Source organism: Coregonus clupeaformis, chromosome 25, assembly GCF_020615455.1.
Source record: "Coregonus clupeaformis isolate EN_2021a chromosome 25, ASM2061545v1, whole genome shotgun sequence".
NCBI classification, from domain to species: domain Eukaryota; kingdom Metazoa; phylum Chordata; class Actinopteri; order Salmoniformes; family Salmonidae; genus Coregonus; species Coregonus clupeaformis.
In genome coordinates this window covers 2724184-2741683 of record NC_059216.1, presented here as the reverse complement: position 1 = coordinate 2741683, position 17500 = coordinate 2724184, and the positions used below count along the sequence as shown (strand labels likewise).

At 46.7% G+C, this 17500-nt stretch overlaps 1 protein-coding gene across 4 annotated transcripts in view; it reads left to right on the top strand.

The window, feature by feature from the left end:
• LOC121539761 (estrogen-related receptor gamma) overlaps positions 1-17500 on the top strand; it is a 246252-nt gene that overhangs the window by 201420 nt on the left and 27332 nt on the right. For 3 of the 4 annotated variants that reach the window (XM_045207464.1, XM_045207461.1, XM_045207463.1), the window contains exons 5-6: positions 9672-9782; positions 12390-12572. In XM_045207464.1, the coding sequence (XP_045063399.1) occupies positions 9672-9782; positions 12390-12572 (294 nt within the window). The remainder of the gene's footprint in view (positions 1-9671; positions 9783-12389; positions 12573-17500) is intronic. The other variant, XM_045207462.1, reaches the window with a different exon arrangement.

The window sequence follows — 17500 nt, the reverse complement described above, 5'->3', positions numbered from 1 at the left end:
AGGGGGGAAGGAGGGAGCGATGGAGAGAGGGAGGGAGGGGGAGGGAGGGAGGGAGGTTAGAGAGAGAGAGAGAGAGGAGGGAGGGATGGACAGAGGGAGGGATGAGAGTGGGAGGGGGAGGGAGGGAACGATGGAGACAGGGAGGGAGGGGGAGGGATGGATGTTAGAGAGAGAGAGAGAGGGAGGGAGGGAGGGAGGGGGAGGGAGGTTAGAGAGCGAGAGAGAGGAGGGATGGGGGAGGGAGGTTAGAGAGAGAGAGGGGGAAGGGGGAGGGAGGCAGAGAGAGAAAGGCCATGTCCACACATCAGCCCCATAATAACCTCAATTACCATAAAACGACTGACTGGCCTGCCTTATACACTACCGCTCTCTCACTCTCTCACTCTCTCACTCTCTCACTCTCTCCCTATCCCCTCTCTCTCACTCTCTCACTCTCTCCCTATCCCCTCTCTCACTCTCTCACTCTCTCCCTATCCCCTCTCTCTCACTCTCTCACTCTCTCTCTATTCCCTCTCTCTCTCTCCGCTCTCTTTATCTCTCTCTTTTCTCTCTTCTTCCCTATCTCCTGAGGGAGTGTGTGGGAGTGTGGAGTGTGATAGGGAGGTTTGAAAATGGCTTTGAATAGGGAACTTTATCGATGACATTAAAGATGCAACAAAACAACCCAACAGTAGTTGTATTGTAGCAGACATTCTTAATAACATTCTGTGATGGTGAAGATGCATGATGTTGCTGTATTAGATCATTTGCTTTGCTGGTGTAGAGTTACAGGGATTAATTTGCCGGTAAAGTCTTCGATTGCTGGTCAGCCTCTCTCTCTCTCTCACACACACATCCACAAACACACACACACACACTGCACACACATCCACTGGTCAGCCTTTCACACAAAATGACAGTCTCCCGTCGGTCATCTGAAATCAATCCCATCTCTTCTCATGTGTCTCTCTCTTTCTCTCTTTGTTGTTTTTCCTACAAAAGCACAAATGTGTCAATGGCATTTCACACAAAATCCTTCAATTGTCCGAACACACACACACGGAGCGACGCTGGGCCAGGGTAAAATCCATGGTGATCGGATCAGCTTGGATCGAAATATCGGTCCTCAGTAATATTCCCACGCTGGGAATGATTCCCCTTCATCACACTGTCTATTAAGGCAGCGGGACATCTGACAGACCTACGTGTGTGTGCACTCTTAGAAAAAAGGGTTCCAAAAGGGTTCTTCGGCTGTCCCCATAGGAGAACCCTTTTTGGTTCCAGGTTGAACCCTTTTTGGTTCCAGGTAGAACTATTTTGGGTTCCATGTAGAACCCTCTGTGTAAAGGGTTCTACATGGAACTCAAAAGGGTTCTACCTGGAACCAAAAAGGGTTCTTCAAAGGGTTCTCCTATGGGGACAGTCGAAGAACCCTTTTAGTTTCTAGATAGCACCTTTTTGTGTGTGTATGTGTATGAGTGTGCGTGTGTGTCGAACATCCTACAGCCAGGCATCGATAACCCACAAAGACATGGGCCAGTGAGACTGCTGCTGTCAGTGTGCAAAGACGACGTACTGTGTGTGCGTGTGTACATTTTAAACATTATATCACAACACATCAGTCAACATCCACCTACCCCGTCCTTCCTCCTCCTCCTCCTCCTCTCACTCACATGGGTGACTTTTTTATAGTTCTCTCAGTAACTTACTGGCACTTTAAATAACAACGTGCTAACTGATCCACATGACTGTGTTAGCCTGCTAAACTAAAGCCTTGGTAACTAGGCTGACCTGGCTATAATGTAATGTAATGTCCTGTCAGAGAAGAGTAAAAGATGGAGGAGAGGAGGGAGAGGGGGATGAAAAATGAAGTGTAGAAAGGAATAATGCAATAGGGATGCAGGGATGAGAGAGGAGGTGTAGTTTGTGAAAGTGACACTGTAATTACAGCTGGATCAGGAACCCTCAGAGGAATTCAACCCAGCTTTCTCTTCTCCTTTATCTCTCTCGCTCTCTCTCTTTCTCTTGTCTCACTCCTCTTCTCTCTCTACTTACCCCATCCTTCCGTAACCCTTATTCTTCTCTACTTCTTATTCTTCTTGTTTCTCTATTTCTCTCTCTTTCTTTTGCGTCTCCCCCCCCCCTCTCTCTCTCTCTCTCTACCTGCTCAATCCCATATCCCTATCTCATCCAGCCTCCTCATTCTCTATTTCTCTCTTCCTCTTTACCTCTCTCCTCTCTCTCTGTCTTCCTCCCCCTCTCTCTTTACCTCTCTCTCTCTCTCTCTCTCTCTCTCTCTCTCTCTCTCACCTGCTCAATCCCATATCCCTATCTCATCCAGCCTCCTCATTCTCTATTTCTCTCTTCCTCTTTACCTCTCTCCTCTCTCTCTGTCTTCCTCCCCCTCTCTCTTTACCTCTCTCCTCTCTCTCTGTCTTCCTCCCCCTCTCTCTTTACCTCTCTCCTCTCTCTCTGTCTTCCTCCCCCTCTCTATTTACCTGGACATGCCCATTTCATTACTGCCCCCCTCTCCTCTACTCCTCCTCTCCTCCCCCTCTCCTCTACTCCTGGTCATCCTTTATTATGTGAAGGCTCGTTTGTTAAGAGGGAATGGTCTCTTTCTCCCTCGTCTTTTTCCTCTTTTTGTAGGCTTTGGAAATATCATTTTTAATTTGATTCATTTAGATTAAATCATTAATCAGGAGTGAGAGTGAGTTAATTTGGTGGGAAATAAATGAGGTAGTTAGAAGGGTCTTTATGAAGTGAGCGCACTGTGTGGTGTGTGTGTGTGCGTGTGTGATCGTGTGCGTGTGTGCGTGTGTGTGTGTGTGCACGCGCATGAGAAAGAGAGAAAAAGAGAAAGAGAGAAAGAGAGAAAGAGAGAAAGAGAGCAGCAATAAGTGAGAGGAATAAGAGAGGTATGTCCTCACTAAATCAACTCTCAAATACTTGATACAATATTTGATCAAATATTGTATGTACGCTGCTCTACAAAGGCAAAACACAGTAACTATGTAATTTTTACTGCAAAATCTGACTTCAGAGTATTCTTCTGTCTAGACAGACAGCAATGTTTTTGTTGTATTTGACCCCCTTTTTTATCTTGTCTCATCGCTGCAACTACCCAACTTGCTCTGGAGGCGAAGGTCGAGTCATGCGTCCTCCGAAACATGACCCGCCAAACCACTAGAGCATGATGAGCCAAGTAAAGCCCCCCCAGCCAAACCCTCTCCTAACGACGCTGGGCCAATTGTGCACCACGCTATGGGACTCCCAGTCACAGCCTGTTGTGACACAGCCTGGGATCTAACCCGGGTCTGTAGTGACGCCTCAAGGGCCTTAGACTGTTGTGCAACTCGAGAGGCCCTACAGATGCCAATTTCTGATACTCTATGATATATTCTGATCAAATGGCTTGTTCTTGTGTCAGGAAACTAAATACCACATTAATCAGATAATATAGCTTGCCATTACAACATAAATACTTTTTATCAAATTCTTAGTTACTGTGTTTTGCCTCATTTCATACATGATAGGTATCATGTACGAAAAATACACTATACAGTAACAGTAACAGTATAGTGTTCATTCCATACATGATACATATCTGCTGATGTTCATCCACCTCTCCACCCTTTCCTCCTTCCTCCCTCCATCCAAGCCCCCCCAGTGAATTCAGTGTGTCATCTGAATTCGAACATACATCCCCGCTCACAGACACACACACACACACTCATTCTCTCCTCAGCTTAGCGTGTTTGCTAAGTCTCTCACGTCTGTTGTCTCTCCACTAGTCAGCACATTTTCCCAGAATGCAAATCCCTGTCTGAGGGCGATCCAAACGCCAGCAGAAATGTTTCCCTGTACGTTCAAAGCGATGCTCTGATATTCTGTGTCCTACCTTCACACACACACGCACACACTAGTGTTGCACGGATTACCAACATTTCAGTACTTTTTCCACACAATAAATATATATATATTTGGTACTAGAATTTGTGTTACTTTCGGTACTTCTGTCAAATGTGTCTCACGTGATTGAGAGGATCAAGTCTGTATCAGCACAGCCCCTTTATAGCGCTAAGAGCAAGTGCCTGCTCCACTTATTCATTACTAGAGCTGTCTGCGCGGCATTAACTCCCTAGTCCCCACTCATGCTGCACAGAAGATAAAATACTGGAATAATGCAACACGGCATGTAGAAATGTTGAAACGGTTCGCAAGATAATGCCCATACAGGCTAGAACACTTTTACAATGCAAGACGACACCGGTAGCTTCCAGCTTTAATTGTTGGCTAACTTTCTTTCTCGCTTACAGCTGAATTCACTACCCTAGTACTTTGTTTGTGATAATATGCAAACCATAACGCAAATATGGTTTGCATATCGCCCCCGCAATATGCAACTTTTCAGGGAAGTTAGGAACCAATATACACAAGCAGTTAGGAAAGCAAAGGCTAGCTTTTTCAAACAGAAATTTGCATCCTGTAGCACTAACTCCAAAAGGTTTTGGTACACTGTAAAGTCCATGGAGAATAAGAGCACCTCCTCCCAGCTGCCCACTGCACTGAGGCTAGGAAACACTATCACCACCGATAAATCTACAATAATCGAGAATTTTTTGAAAGCCAAGTTTACAAACAGATCACCGACCATTTCGAATCCCACCGTACCTTCTCCGCTATGCAATCCGGTCTCTGAGCTGGTCATGGGTGCACCTCAGCCACGCTCAAGGTCCTAAACGATATTATAACCGCGATCGATAATAGACAGTACTGTGCAGCCGTCTTCATCGACCTGGCCAAGGCTTTCGACTCTGTCAACCACCGCATTCTTATTGGCAGACTAAATAGCCTTGGTTTCTCAAATGACTGCCTCACCTGGTTCACCAACTACTTCTCAGATAGAGTTCAATGTGTCAAATCGGAGGGCCTGTTGTCTGGACCTATGGCAGTCTCTATGGGGGTGCCACAGGGTTCAAGTCTTGGGCCGACTCTTTTCTCCGTGTATATCAATGATGTCGCTCTTGCTGCTGGTGACTCTCAGATCCACCTCTACGCAGATGACACAATTTTGTATACATCTGGCCCTTCATTGAACACTGTTAACACACCTCCAAACGAGCTTCAATGCCATACAACACTCCTTCAGTAGCCTCCAACTGCTCTTAAACACTAGTAAAACTAAATGCATGCTCTTCAATTGAACGCTGCTGGCACCCGCCCACCCGACTAGAATCACTACTCTCGACGGGTCTGACCTAGAGTATGTGGACAACTACAAATACCTAGGTGTCTGGTTAGACTGTAAACTCTCCTTCCAGACTCATATTAAGCATCTCCAATCCAAAGTTAAATCTAGAATCGACTTCCTATTTCGCAACAAAGCCTCCTTCACTCATGCTGCCAAACATGCCCTCGTAAAACTGACTATCCTACCGATCCTTGACTTCGGCAATGTCATTTATAAAATAGCCTCCAACACTCTACTCAACAAATTGGATGTAGTCTATCACAGTGCCATCCGTTTTGTCACCAAAGCCCCATATACTACCCACCACTGTGACCTGTACGCTCTTGTTGGCTGGTCCTCACTACATATTCGTCGCCAAACCCACTGGCTCCAGGCCATCTATAAATCACTGCTAGGCAAATCCCCGCCTTATCTTAGCTCATTGGTCACCATAGCAGCACCCACCCGTAGTCTGCGCTCCAGCAGGTATATGTCACTGGTCAGCCCCAAAGCCAACACCTCCTTTGGCCGCCATTCCTTCCAGTTCTCTGCTGCCAATGACTGGAACGAATTGCGAAAATCTCTGAAGCTGGAGACTCTTATCTCCCTCACTAACTTTAAGCATCAGTTGTCAGAGCACCTTACCGATCACTGCACCTGTACACTGTATATATATTTTCTGTTGTATTTTTGACTTTATGTTTTGTTTTACCCCATATGTAACTCTGTGTTGTTGTTTTTATCGCACTGCTTTGCTTTATCTTGGCCAGGTCGCAGTTGTAAATGAGAACTTGTTCTCAACTGGCTTACCTGGTTAAATAAAGGTTAAATAATTTTTTTTACAAAAATAATAATAATATGCTGATTTCAAAGCTGATTCAAAATCGTTATTAATTCACTTAGTCTCCCTCGCCACCAAAAACGAATTGACTTCTTCATCTCCCTCGCCTCTCATCTGGTTTCCACTAGATTCCATAGCCACAAAGTCAACGTCAAAGTAAAAAAAATAATAACAATAATAATAATAATGTTTACAAAATCAGCACTTGCACTTCTAGCTCTGACTCTACTGATAGCTACGTTATTGAGCAAAAAATTACTTTCTTTGCCAGTGATATGTGGTTGTCCCACCTAGCTTTCTTAAGATGAATGCACTGCAAGTCGCTCTGGATAAGAGGGTCTGCTAAATGACTAAAATGTAAATGTAAATGTAAATTCAACAGCCACATTCTGCCTCTTTAATGATGTCATTACATTCTTAAAGAGACAGCGCACTCTTTTATAAAATAAGAGATTGCTTCTATGCAAATGTTGTTGATCAGTACAATAAAATAATGTTTTCTTAGCAGTTGCCAATAATATAAGCCTTAAATGGAAGGGATTGTTTGTCATCTGTAGACCCATGAAATTGGCTAAAACAAGCTCAATGCATGCACACACTCCTATTGAATAATGTGCATTCACCTGTATTGTGAATAGACCTATGCTAAATCTTGGGGAGCGGAGGGGGAGAATAGGGGAGGGGAGGGGGAGGGGAGGGGAAGTGAGACTAGAGGAGATGAGAAAAGGGGGAAGGCAGGGGAGGGAGACAGCAAAGACGGAGGAGAGATGAAATAATGGACAGGGCTTGACACAAGGCTTTATGAGGCCTAGCAGTAATGCTGGGTGTGTATGCAGGCCCTAGTGACACTATTGCCCTAGTGTTTTAACACACACACACACTACACACACACACACAGTGACATGATTCCCCCAGCGTTTTAAGATAAACCAAAGCAGTGAACCTCTGTCAGCCGACACTCAACACACACTCAGATATAATCACATAGACTAGTCTGTTTCACTTAATCTCTCTCTCGCTCTCTCTCTCACACACACACACACACACACACACACACACACACACACACACACACACACACACACACTATCACACTCACACTATGTTTCTACATAATGTTTTCGTGAGAGGGTGGCTGGCCTTACAGTCCAGGGGGCAGATCAAGTGGAAGACTTGCTGCTCGTGAAGAAAAAGAGAAATAAATTGGAGAATAGCAGCTGAGGCATTGCATGCCTAGAATCACTGAGAGGAGAAGTGTTTATTTGTGAGAGGAAACGCCACTGCACCAAAGCCGTGTATGTGTGTGTGTGTGCGTGTGCATGTGCATGTATGTGTGTGTGCACCTTAAGCATTTTAAAGATGTAACATTTCAGGGGGGGTGCAGTACACTTATCACACCCTGCTAAATGGACATGTAGGGTCAAATCTCTTCATCATCATCTACCTTAATTTTTCAATTTTAGTCATTTAGCAGACGCTCTTATCCAGAGCCACTTTACAGTTAGTGAGTGCATACATAATTTTTCCCATCTCACCCCTTCTCTCCTCGTCTCCTCTTCTCTCCTCGTCATCTATCTCTCCTCTCTTGCTCTTCTCTCCTCTTCTTCCTTCCTCCACTCCACCTTTGTATTAATTACAAGAGAGTAAGAGACCCCCTCCCTCTCTCCTTCCCTCTCCCTCTACCCCCCCTCCCTCTCTCCTTCCCTCTCCCTCTACCCCCCCTCCCTCTCTCCTTCCCTCTCCCTCTCCCCCCTCCCTCTCTCCTTCCCTCTCCCTCTACCCCCCCTCCCTCTCTCCTTCCCTCTCCCTCTACCCTCCCTCCCTCTCTCCTTCCCTCTCCCTCTACCCCCTCCCTCTCTCCTTCCCTCTCCCTCTACCCCCTCCCTCTCTCCTTCCCTCCCCCTCTACCCTCCCTCCCTCTCTCCTTCCCTCTCCCTCTACCCCCTCCCTCTCTCCCTCCCTCCCTCTCTCTCCTTCCCTTTCCTCTACCCCCCTCCTCCATCCCTCCCTCTCTCTCTCCTTCCCTCTCACTCTAGCCCCCCTCCCTCTCTCCTTCCCTCTCCCTCTACCCCCTTCCTCCCTCCCTCCCCCTATCTCCTTCCCTCTCCCTCTACCCCCTCCCTCTCTCCTTCCCTCTCCCTCTACCCCACCTTCCTCCCTCCCTCTCTCTCTCCGTCCCTCTCCCTCCCTATAAATTCACTACACGCCAGAAGGGATTGCACCACCACTATGAAATCCTCAACAAGTCTTGTAAGGTCTTTATGGTCATCTGTGAGTTTCTGGTAAAGGCCCAGGAGAAGAGGATCATTTAAAAGGAAGAGAAAGCTCCAGTCAGACAATAGGCCTAGCTGTCTGCTTCCTTAATTAAAACCCTAAGTGTCTTGAAATCAGGCCCAGATTTATAACATGATGAAATGAATTCCTCCTATGGTTTTCACTCCTCTCCTCTCCTCTACTCTACTCTCCTCTCTCTCTCTCTCTCTCTCTCTCTCTCTCTCTCTCTCTCTCTCTCTCCCTCTCTCTCTCTCTCTCTCTCTCTGTCTCTCTCTCTCTCTTTCTCTGTCTCTCTCTCTCTCTCTCTCTCTCTCTCTCTCTCTCTCTCTCTCTCTCTCTCTCGCTCTCTCTCTCTCTCTCTCAGTTAGGACACTGCTAAACGTGTTGCAGTCATATACAGTATGTGAAAAGCCATCAAACCATACATGTTAGCCTGCAACGTGCATGTTATTCATTATAGGTGTGTGTGTGTGTATGTGTGTGTGTGTGTGAGTGAGTGAGTGTATCTCATTAGCAATAGAAGCTGTCAACAGCTCTGTGTCGTGGGTCTTGCTGTATCTCTGCATACGCTAGAAACTGTCATTGCGGGGGGGGGGGGGTTATTTTTTTAAACCAACCATAGAAGAAAGGTAGAGAAATGTGTGTGTTGGGGGGGGGGGGGAACAAGATCCTCCAGTACACCTACACTGCTCTCCTCTGCTCTGATCTCCTCTCCTCTCTCATCTCAACATGACATCGGCCTCTCCTCGTCCACCTTTAAGTGGTAACCAAGGAAACAGCCAATCCCTGGAGAGCTGTGCATAATTAAATTAGGGCTCCTTTGTGTGTCAATTAATTAAAGAGAGAGAGATATGTCTTTAAGGTGGAGAGACTCGGGGGGGGTAGAGAGAGAAACAAGAATATATTTTTACTGCTACAGCACCTTGATAAAGTAGCGACTGGCTAAGGCCACAGGACACTGTTATAAAGGGATAACAACAACCAGAACAATCACAAAACACACACATCCATTTCCTCTCTCTCTCCCTGTTTATGAGCTGTCTTTGCATCTTTCAGATATGTAACTGTTTAGTCTCTAACCTGTGTCTGTCTGTCTGTCTGTCTGTGTGTCTCTGTGTGTCTCTGTGTGTCTCTGTCTGTCTGTCTGTCTGTCTGTCTGTCTGTCTGTCTGTCTGTCTGTCTGCATGTCTGTGTGTCTGTCTGTGTGTCTGTCTGTCTGTCTGTCTGTCTGTCTGTCTGTCTGTCTGTCTGTGTCTGTCTGTCTGTCTGTCTGTCTGTCTGTCTGTCTGTCTGTCTGTCTGTCTGTCTGTCTGTCTGTCTGTGTCTGTCTGTCTGTGTGTCTAGGTGTGCGGCTGGACCGGGTGCGTGGGGGCAGACAGAAGTACAAGCGCCGGATAGACGCTGAGAACAGCCCTTACCTCAACCCTCAACTGGCCCTGCCTCCCAAAAAGCCATGTAAGGACACACACACACACACAGAGATATTGAGAAGACACACACACAGATATTGCGGAGATTTTGATCCCTGGTAATTATACACATGATCACACCTTGGAGGGTTTTTTGAAGGAGAGATGGGGAGAAGGAAAGAGAGAGAGACAAAAATATTCATGGGAACAGATATAGTGTACCTTTCTGAGAGGGGAAATGAGTGTTTGAGAACGCAAGGGCAAGTGATGAAGCGACATTGGAAAGAGAGAGCGAGGGAGACGAAAAGAGAGAGAGAGGCCTAATCCAGATTAAATCCAATCTGGCAAAGACATCATTACATTTACATTTGAGTCATTTAGCCGACGCTCTTCTCCAGAGCGACTTACAGTAGTGAGTGCATACATTTTTGTACTTTTCGTATCAAACCAGCATTACCGCTCTCCATCTCTTTCTCTCTCCTTCTCTCTCACCAGCCACTCATTGGGCAAACAGACAGACGCTCTCTCTGTTCCTCTCCTCTCTCTTCTCCCCACACAGTGCTTACCAGCTCTGTCCCCTAAACCCTTTTACTTAATGCTAGCATATTCTTGTGGAACACAATATGCTGTACTGCATAAAAGCTGAAGAAATAGCAGAATAATTATTGGAGGGAAAATCACATTAGGAATGTGGCTGCTGGAGTAACCCCTTGGCTTTATCCCACCTGATCCTGATCCTACTGCTAGCCAACACAGGCTTTACTCTCTCTCTCTCTCTCTCTCTCTCTCTCTCTCTCTCTCTCTCTCCTCTCTCTCTCTCTCTCTCTCTCTCTCTCTCTCTCTCTCTCTCTCTCTCTCTCTCTCTCTCTCTCTCTCTCTCTCTCTCTCTCTCTCCCCTGCACAAAACCCATTTCATTAGTTTCAGTTTTTAATGTTTTTCCATCTCTCTCTCTCTCTCTCTCTCTCTCTCTCTCTCTCTCTCTCTCTCTCTCTCTCTCTCGCACTCTCTCTCTTTTTCTCTCTCTCTCTCTCTCCCCTGCACAAAGCCCATTTCATTAGTTTCAGTTTTTAATGTTTTTCCATCTCTCTCTCTCTCTCTCTCTCTCGCTCTCTCTCTCTCTCTCTCTCTCTCTCTCTCTCTCTCTCTCTCTCTCTCTCTCTCAGTCTCACACACTACCTATCTCTGTATATTGCTTGAGTACAATGTCACCAAAGTGAAACACAATTCAAGCTAGCCAGTGGATCAGAATTTTGGCTTTGCTGTCTTCAACATTTCAATACTAGATGTATTTACAGAAGTGAAGAAATATCCAATCCCCTCTATTGTTCATGAGTGTATTAGCACTTATTGAGCCAGTAAGGTGAACACCTACAGTAACAGCCCTAGTAGAACCCAGGCCAGATCCAGCCGTACACATTGATTATCCACACATAACAAAGACTGGGGGTGTTGAAATGGGGTGGCATTGATTGTAATTAAGGAAACATTAAATAAGGTTTAGCTACAGACTGATAGAGCTCTAGTCTAGCCACTTTCTCTTTCTCCCTCTCTCTCTGTCTCTGTCCCTGGAGTAGGGGGCTGCAAACAACCCCCTTTCTGCCTCACTCTATCCATCTATCTATCTCTGCCTACCTCGTTCTCTCCACTCCACCTCTCTTTTTCTCACGTGCTCTCTCTCTCTACTTTGTGTCTATATCTCTTCCCTCTCTCTCTCTTCCCTGTCTCTCCCTCCCACCCGTCTCTCTTCCCCTTTCTCTCAATCTCTTTTTAATGTATGTCTCTTTCTCTCTCTCTCTCTTTTTGTGCCTCCACCTCTCTCTCATCTCTCTATCTTCCCCCTCTCTCTCCTCTCTCTATCTCCCCATCTTTTTCTCTCTCCATCTCTCTCTCCTACTGTATGTCTATGTTTCTGTCTCTCTCTTTTTCTATATTAATCTCCCCCCCTTCTCTCTGTCTCTCTCCCCCTACCTCTCTCCCCTCTCTCTCCCCTCTCTCTCTCCTTCCTCTCCCCTCTCTCAATCTCGGTGGTATTTGGGTTCAGTAGCTCATCATGATCATCTGTCATCTGGCTGCATGATTAAGCAGCAGATTAATTTGAATACAGGAGTGAGACTGCCACTAATTGTCCGTAGCGAGCTCATCTGCAGATATGATTTCATTGGAATTGTTTTTGTTTTATTTAACTTTCCCTGTGTCCTACATGAGAAACATTCCCCATGCCGTCTTCTTTTGTGTGCCCTGTCTGTTCACTGCCCTGTCTATCCCGCTCTAGCTCACTATGCCAACTTCATTCAAACTTTCCCTATACATACATCCTTTTGTGAATATTGTATTTTGCTTGAGAATACACTTGAGCATCCATCACACTGTGCCAGTAATTTACAAAAAAAGACAATTCAAGAAAAATTATCCAGAGCGACTTACAGTTAGTGAGTGCATACATTTTCAAACGAACCCACAACCATGGTATTGCAAGCGCCATGCTCTACAAACTGAGCTACAGGGGACTAATGTACACATTTCAGTAGAACGTAAACATATCAGTAGAACGTAAACATAGCCATCACCAGATCCTATTCAGTTGTGATATTAACAGTGTGGGTGTGTGTTGATTTGACCCTGTCTTTCTGTTCTCTCTCGGTGGTCACCCAGTTCCCTTTGGCTGCCTTGCAGATAACAAGATCGTGTCACACCTGCTGGTAGCTGAACCAGAGAAGATCTATGCCATGCCAGACCCCACCGTCCCCGACAGTGACATCAAGGCCCTGACCACGCTGTGTGACCTGGCTGACAGAGAGCTGGTGGTCAACATCGGCTGGGCCAAACACATCCCAGGTATGGGCTTACACACACACACACACACACACACACACACACACACACACACACACACTAAGCGCATCACAGGTACCCACACACATTGACTGGGCTGAGAACATCCCAGGTACAGGATTACATATAAACACATACACACACACACACACACACTCACACACACACACACTGCGCAAATCCCAGGTACAGGCATACACACACACAGATTCAACATTAATTCGGGTGAGAACATCCCAGGTAAAACTCCCTGATGCACACGCTTAGCCAAATATACACCTGGTACATGTAGTGACCCAAAACACCAACACAAAGACTGTCAACATAGTCTGTTCGGGCAGAGCTCATCACTGGTAAGATCCTCGTCCTGACCCCCCCACCTCACATAAAAAACTGTCACCACCGCGCTCATGACCACTCTTCCATGTGTGTTCAGCAGACAGAAAGGAACATTTCCCTTAATGAGCTGTGTGTGTGTGTGTGTGTGTGTGTGTGTGTGTGTGTGTGTGTGTGTGTGTGTGTGTGTGTGTGTGTGTGTGTGTGTGTGTGTGTTTCAACCTTTTCTTGTGCGCCCATAAGTGTGTTTGTGGGGAAAATAGCTAATTTTGGTTTGTGGGTTGACTGGTTCTGGCTGTGAGGTGCTGTACAAAGGCAGGGGAAATCTCAGATTAGCCTAGATTACAGAGAATATAGTTAGATTAAAACTAAAATCTGGGGAGGAAGGGTGGAGGGAGACAGAGGCTGTCACAACAATAGTTGTTTCTTGTCAAGATCTACAGAGACACAGATAGTGTATGCACATTCACACCAAGTGAGAAATGCAAGCACACACACACACACACACACACACAAACACACACATATAGACTAGTACCTCTCTGCCATGCGAATACACAGAAGAGGATGGAGCGCTGTGACGATTGTGTGTGTGTGTGTGTGTGTGTGTGTGTGTGTGTGTGTGTGTGTGTGTGTGTGTGATAGAGCAGAGATAGCTCACCTGTCCTGTGTGTGATAGAGCAGAGATAGCTCACCTGTCCTGTGTGTGATAGAGCAGAGATAGCTCACCTGGCCTGTGTGTGTGATAGAGCAGAGATAGCTCACCTGTCCTGTGTGTGTGCGCTGGGTGCAGAGCGAGAGCCGAGTGGCGCAGTGGTCTAAGGCCACTAGCTAGCTGTGCCACTAGAGATCCTGGTTCGAATCCAGGCTCTGTCGTAGCTGGTCGCGACCGGGAGACCCATGGGGCGGTGCACAATTGGCCCAGCGTCGTCCAGGGTAGGGGAGGGAATGGCCTGCAGGGATGTAGCTCAGTTGGTAGAGCATGGCGTTTGCAACGCCAGGGTTGTGGGTTTGATTCCCACGGGGGGCCAGTATGAAAAAAAAAATAAAAAATGTATGCACTCACTAACTGTAAGTCGCTCTGGATAAGTGCGTCTGCTAAATTACTAAAATGTAAATGATGGCAGGATTAGACGGAGGAATTCTGCCACGATGGAGGAGGATGGAGCTCTTCATCTCTCGCTCCTCTCGTGTGTGTGTGTGTGTGTGTGTGTGTGTGTGTGTCGAAGGCAGGGGTTGCCAACAAATCATGATGAAAACCACACTGCATCCATGAAGTGATCTTATGCTATCTCTCACACACAGACACACACACACCACCCTGTTGAGGTGATCTACTGTTCACACACAGAGGACAGGATTGTCGTTCCTCTCAGAGTGAAATATACCTCCTCCATATTCTCTTTCAGCCACTTACTAACAGGTATCCTGACCCCCTATACACAGACACACACACAGACACACACACATAGAGGCCTGCCCCCCACCTTTCCCCTGCTCAACCCCCTCCCTTATGCCATTTCTAGAACACTAGAATAGCTGCTGATAGTTGATGGAAACAGCACGTTGTTTTTAATGATTTAGTTTTAAGCCTTCCTCAAACCATAGCCCTAACCTTATCCACTTGCAAGCAAGCACTTCACGGTAAAGTCTACACCAGTTGTATTCGGCATATGTGACTAATAAAATTTGATTTGGATTTGATTCGGAATTAATACCGAAACTTAACTCTTTGAGGTGTTTCTGTTTTAACCCTGTAACCACGCGGAAGTAATGTGTTAGAAAATATGTTGAATTTAGAATGGAAACTATGAGATCTTGTTGGTCTAGAGTTGACTACCTCGCACGCTTTTCTGTGTGTCAGGGCTTTCCATGCTACAGTAATTGTTTTAATCAAATTGATGAAGCTGCCTTGCGTAGAGAGCGAGAGAGAGAGAGAGAGAATGAGAGAGAGAGAGAGAGAGAGAGAGAGAGAGAGAGAGAGAGAGAGAGAGAGAGAGAGAGAGAGAGAGAGAGAGAGAGAGAGAGAGAGAGAGAGAGAGAGAGAGAGAGAGAGAGAGAGAGAGAGAGAGAGAGGGCTGAAACCAATTTATGGCTCATGATCCGTCGGTGCTGTCCCTAACAGTCGTAACAAACTGTCAGGCTAATTTCTAGTCATTAGGTGTCTGCCGTACGGGCAACAATTTGTTACTGTGGTTAGGAGGCGAGCTGACACCTCAGAACTCCAGACGCTTAAGAGCCGGCGGAGGCGCAGAGAAGGCAAATTGTAAACTAATTTAAACATCACTCAGTATTACGGAGGCTGCCGCCGAGAGAGAGAGAGAGAGAGAGACAGATAACGAGGAGGCTGTGGTGTGTGTGTGTGTGTGAGTGTGTGTGTGTGTGTCGCTCAATGCACTTAAACACATTCCGCTTCTCATCTTGCCAACCCCTGCGACATGTCGCTACACGCACACTCTCACCTCTGATTCCTTTTCTAATACGCTCATGCTGGGTTCCTTTATGAGAGCGTGGGTGTGTGTGTGTGTATATTTTCTTTTCTGTCTGTGTCTGTATGATCATTTACATACTGATATGACCTATGCAAACATTTGATATGCTATTAGGAGTGCAAAATGAAACACATACACACTCACACACACAGACCAGCGTATAAGATGTGAATTGCCTTCACTCTCTATAATGTGGATTAGAGTGTGGAATCTCATTTAGGGGCTTACCTAATTCACACAGTCTCTTCACTGGCATATTAGACTGCATGTCATGTTTCTGTGTTTGGGGCTGGGCCTGGCTGGGCCTGGCTGCCTGGCTGCCTGGCTGGCTGGCTGCCTGGCTGGCTGGCTGCCTGGCTGCCTGGCTGGCTGCCTGGGTGGCTGGCTGCCTGGCTGGGTGGCTGCCTGCCTGGCTGCCTGCCTGCCTGCCTGCCTGCCTGCCTGCCTGGCTGGGTGGGTGGCTGCCTGCCTGCCTGGCTGTCTGCCTGCCTGGCTGGCTGCCTGGCTGGCTGGCTCACTCTAGAATGGGCAGAGGCAGGCGGAAAGCAAATATTTAAGGAAATAAGAAAAAGCGAGAAAAAGTCAATTCAAAACTACTTTTATCTGTCAATAGACTGAGTCATTTCCCTTTCTCTCCACTTCTTCTCGTGCTCTCTCTCTCTCTCTCTCTCTCTCTCTCTCTCTCTCTCTCTCTCTCTCTCTCTCTCTCTCTCTCACGCTCTCTTTCTCTCTCTCTCTCGCGCGCTCTCTCTCTCTCTCGCGCTCTCTCTCTCTCTCTCCCTCTCTCTCTCTCTCTCTCTCTCTCTCTCTCTCTCTCTCTCTCTCTCTCTCTCTCTCTCTCTCTCTCTCTCTCTCTCTCTCTCTCTCTCTCTCTCTCTCTCTCTCTCTCTCTCTCTCTCTCTCTCTCTCTCTCTCTCTCTCTCTCTCTCTCGCTCTCGCTCTCTCTCTCTCTCTGTATAAGGTGAAATAAAAATGGAAGAATGTGTGCTGTCATGCCATGGCGACATGTCTTATCTCTATACAAAAGCAGTCAGTGGTACTTGACTTTAGGTGTTCGGGACATGAATGGACGGCGGTCCCTAATACTGTCTTTTTACCATGACAGAACCTACCACCATTACCAAGCCTTTATGGGTGGCCAAATTGCTCAGGCTTTTCCCATTCTGTGGCCCTATCTCTTTCATTCTTTCTCTCATTTTCTTTCTATCCCTTTCCATTTGTCTGGGTGGAGGATAAGCGCGTGCTAACACAATATGATTGAGCTGTAGAATGGAATCTCTTTTATGTAGATACTGAGGCGCTCTCGGAGTCTCTGACACAGTCCACTTCATTTCTGCTCTCTCTCTCTCCTCCCCTCTCTCTCTGCTGCTCTCTCTCATTGCTTCTCTCAGCCTCTGCTCCCTCTCTCTCTGTCCCTCTGTCCCTCTCTCTCTCTCTCTGAGAAGGGGAGGGAAGGAGAGAGAAGGAGAGAGAAGGAGAGAGAAGGAGAGAGAAGGGGAGAGAAGGAGAGAGAAGGGGAGAGAAGAGGAGAGAAGGAGAGAGAAGGAGAGAGAAGGAGAGAAGGAGAGAGAAGGGGAGAGAAGGGGATAAAAAAGAGGGGGGTTCCCTAGTCTGGAATTGGAGTTGTGGTGGGTTGTGTGTGTGTGTGTGTGTGTGTGTGTGTGTGTGTGTGTGTGTGTGTGTGTGTGTGTGTGTGTGTGTGTTATGTGTATGTGTGTGTGCATGCGCGTGTGTGCATGTGTGCGAGTTAAGGCAATAATGGTCTTGGTGGTTAGTGATATTGTTGTGTCATGTGGGAATAGAACATGGCTGTAGGTGCCTGTTCTATCTCTTGTAGCATGCACGTATGTGTGTGATGTGTGTGTGTGATTGAGTTGTCACTGATTGGCTAACCCTATCTATAGCTTAACGCTCGCCAGAGACAAAATAACCAGGAACAAGCTCACAAAGCTACCTTCAGGCTACAGTACATACAAACGTTAATTTATTTGATATATTCTGCAGGTTTGGGAGGTTTGGGAGGAAAGGTGCTTGGTTTATCTGAGGATGGTCTCCTTCACCCTGTACTAACCTCTCACTAGTGTGTGCATTGTGCCACCCACC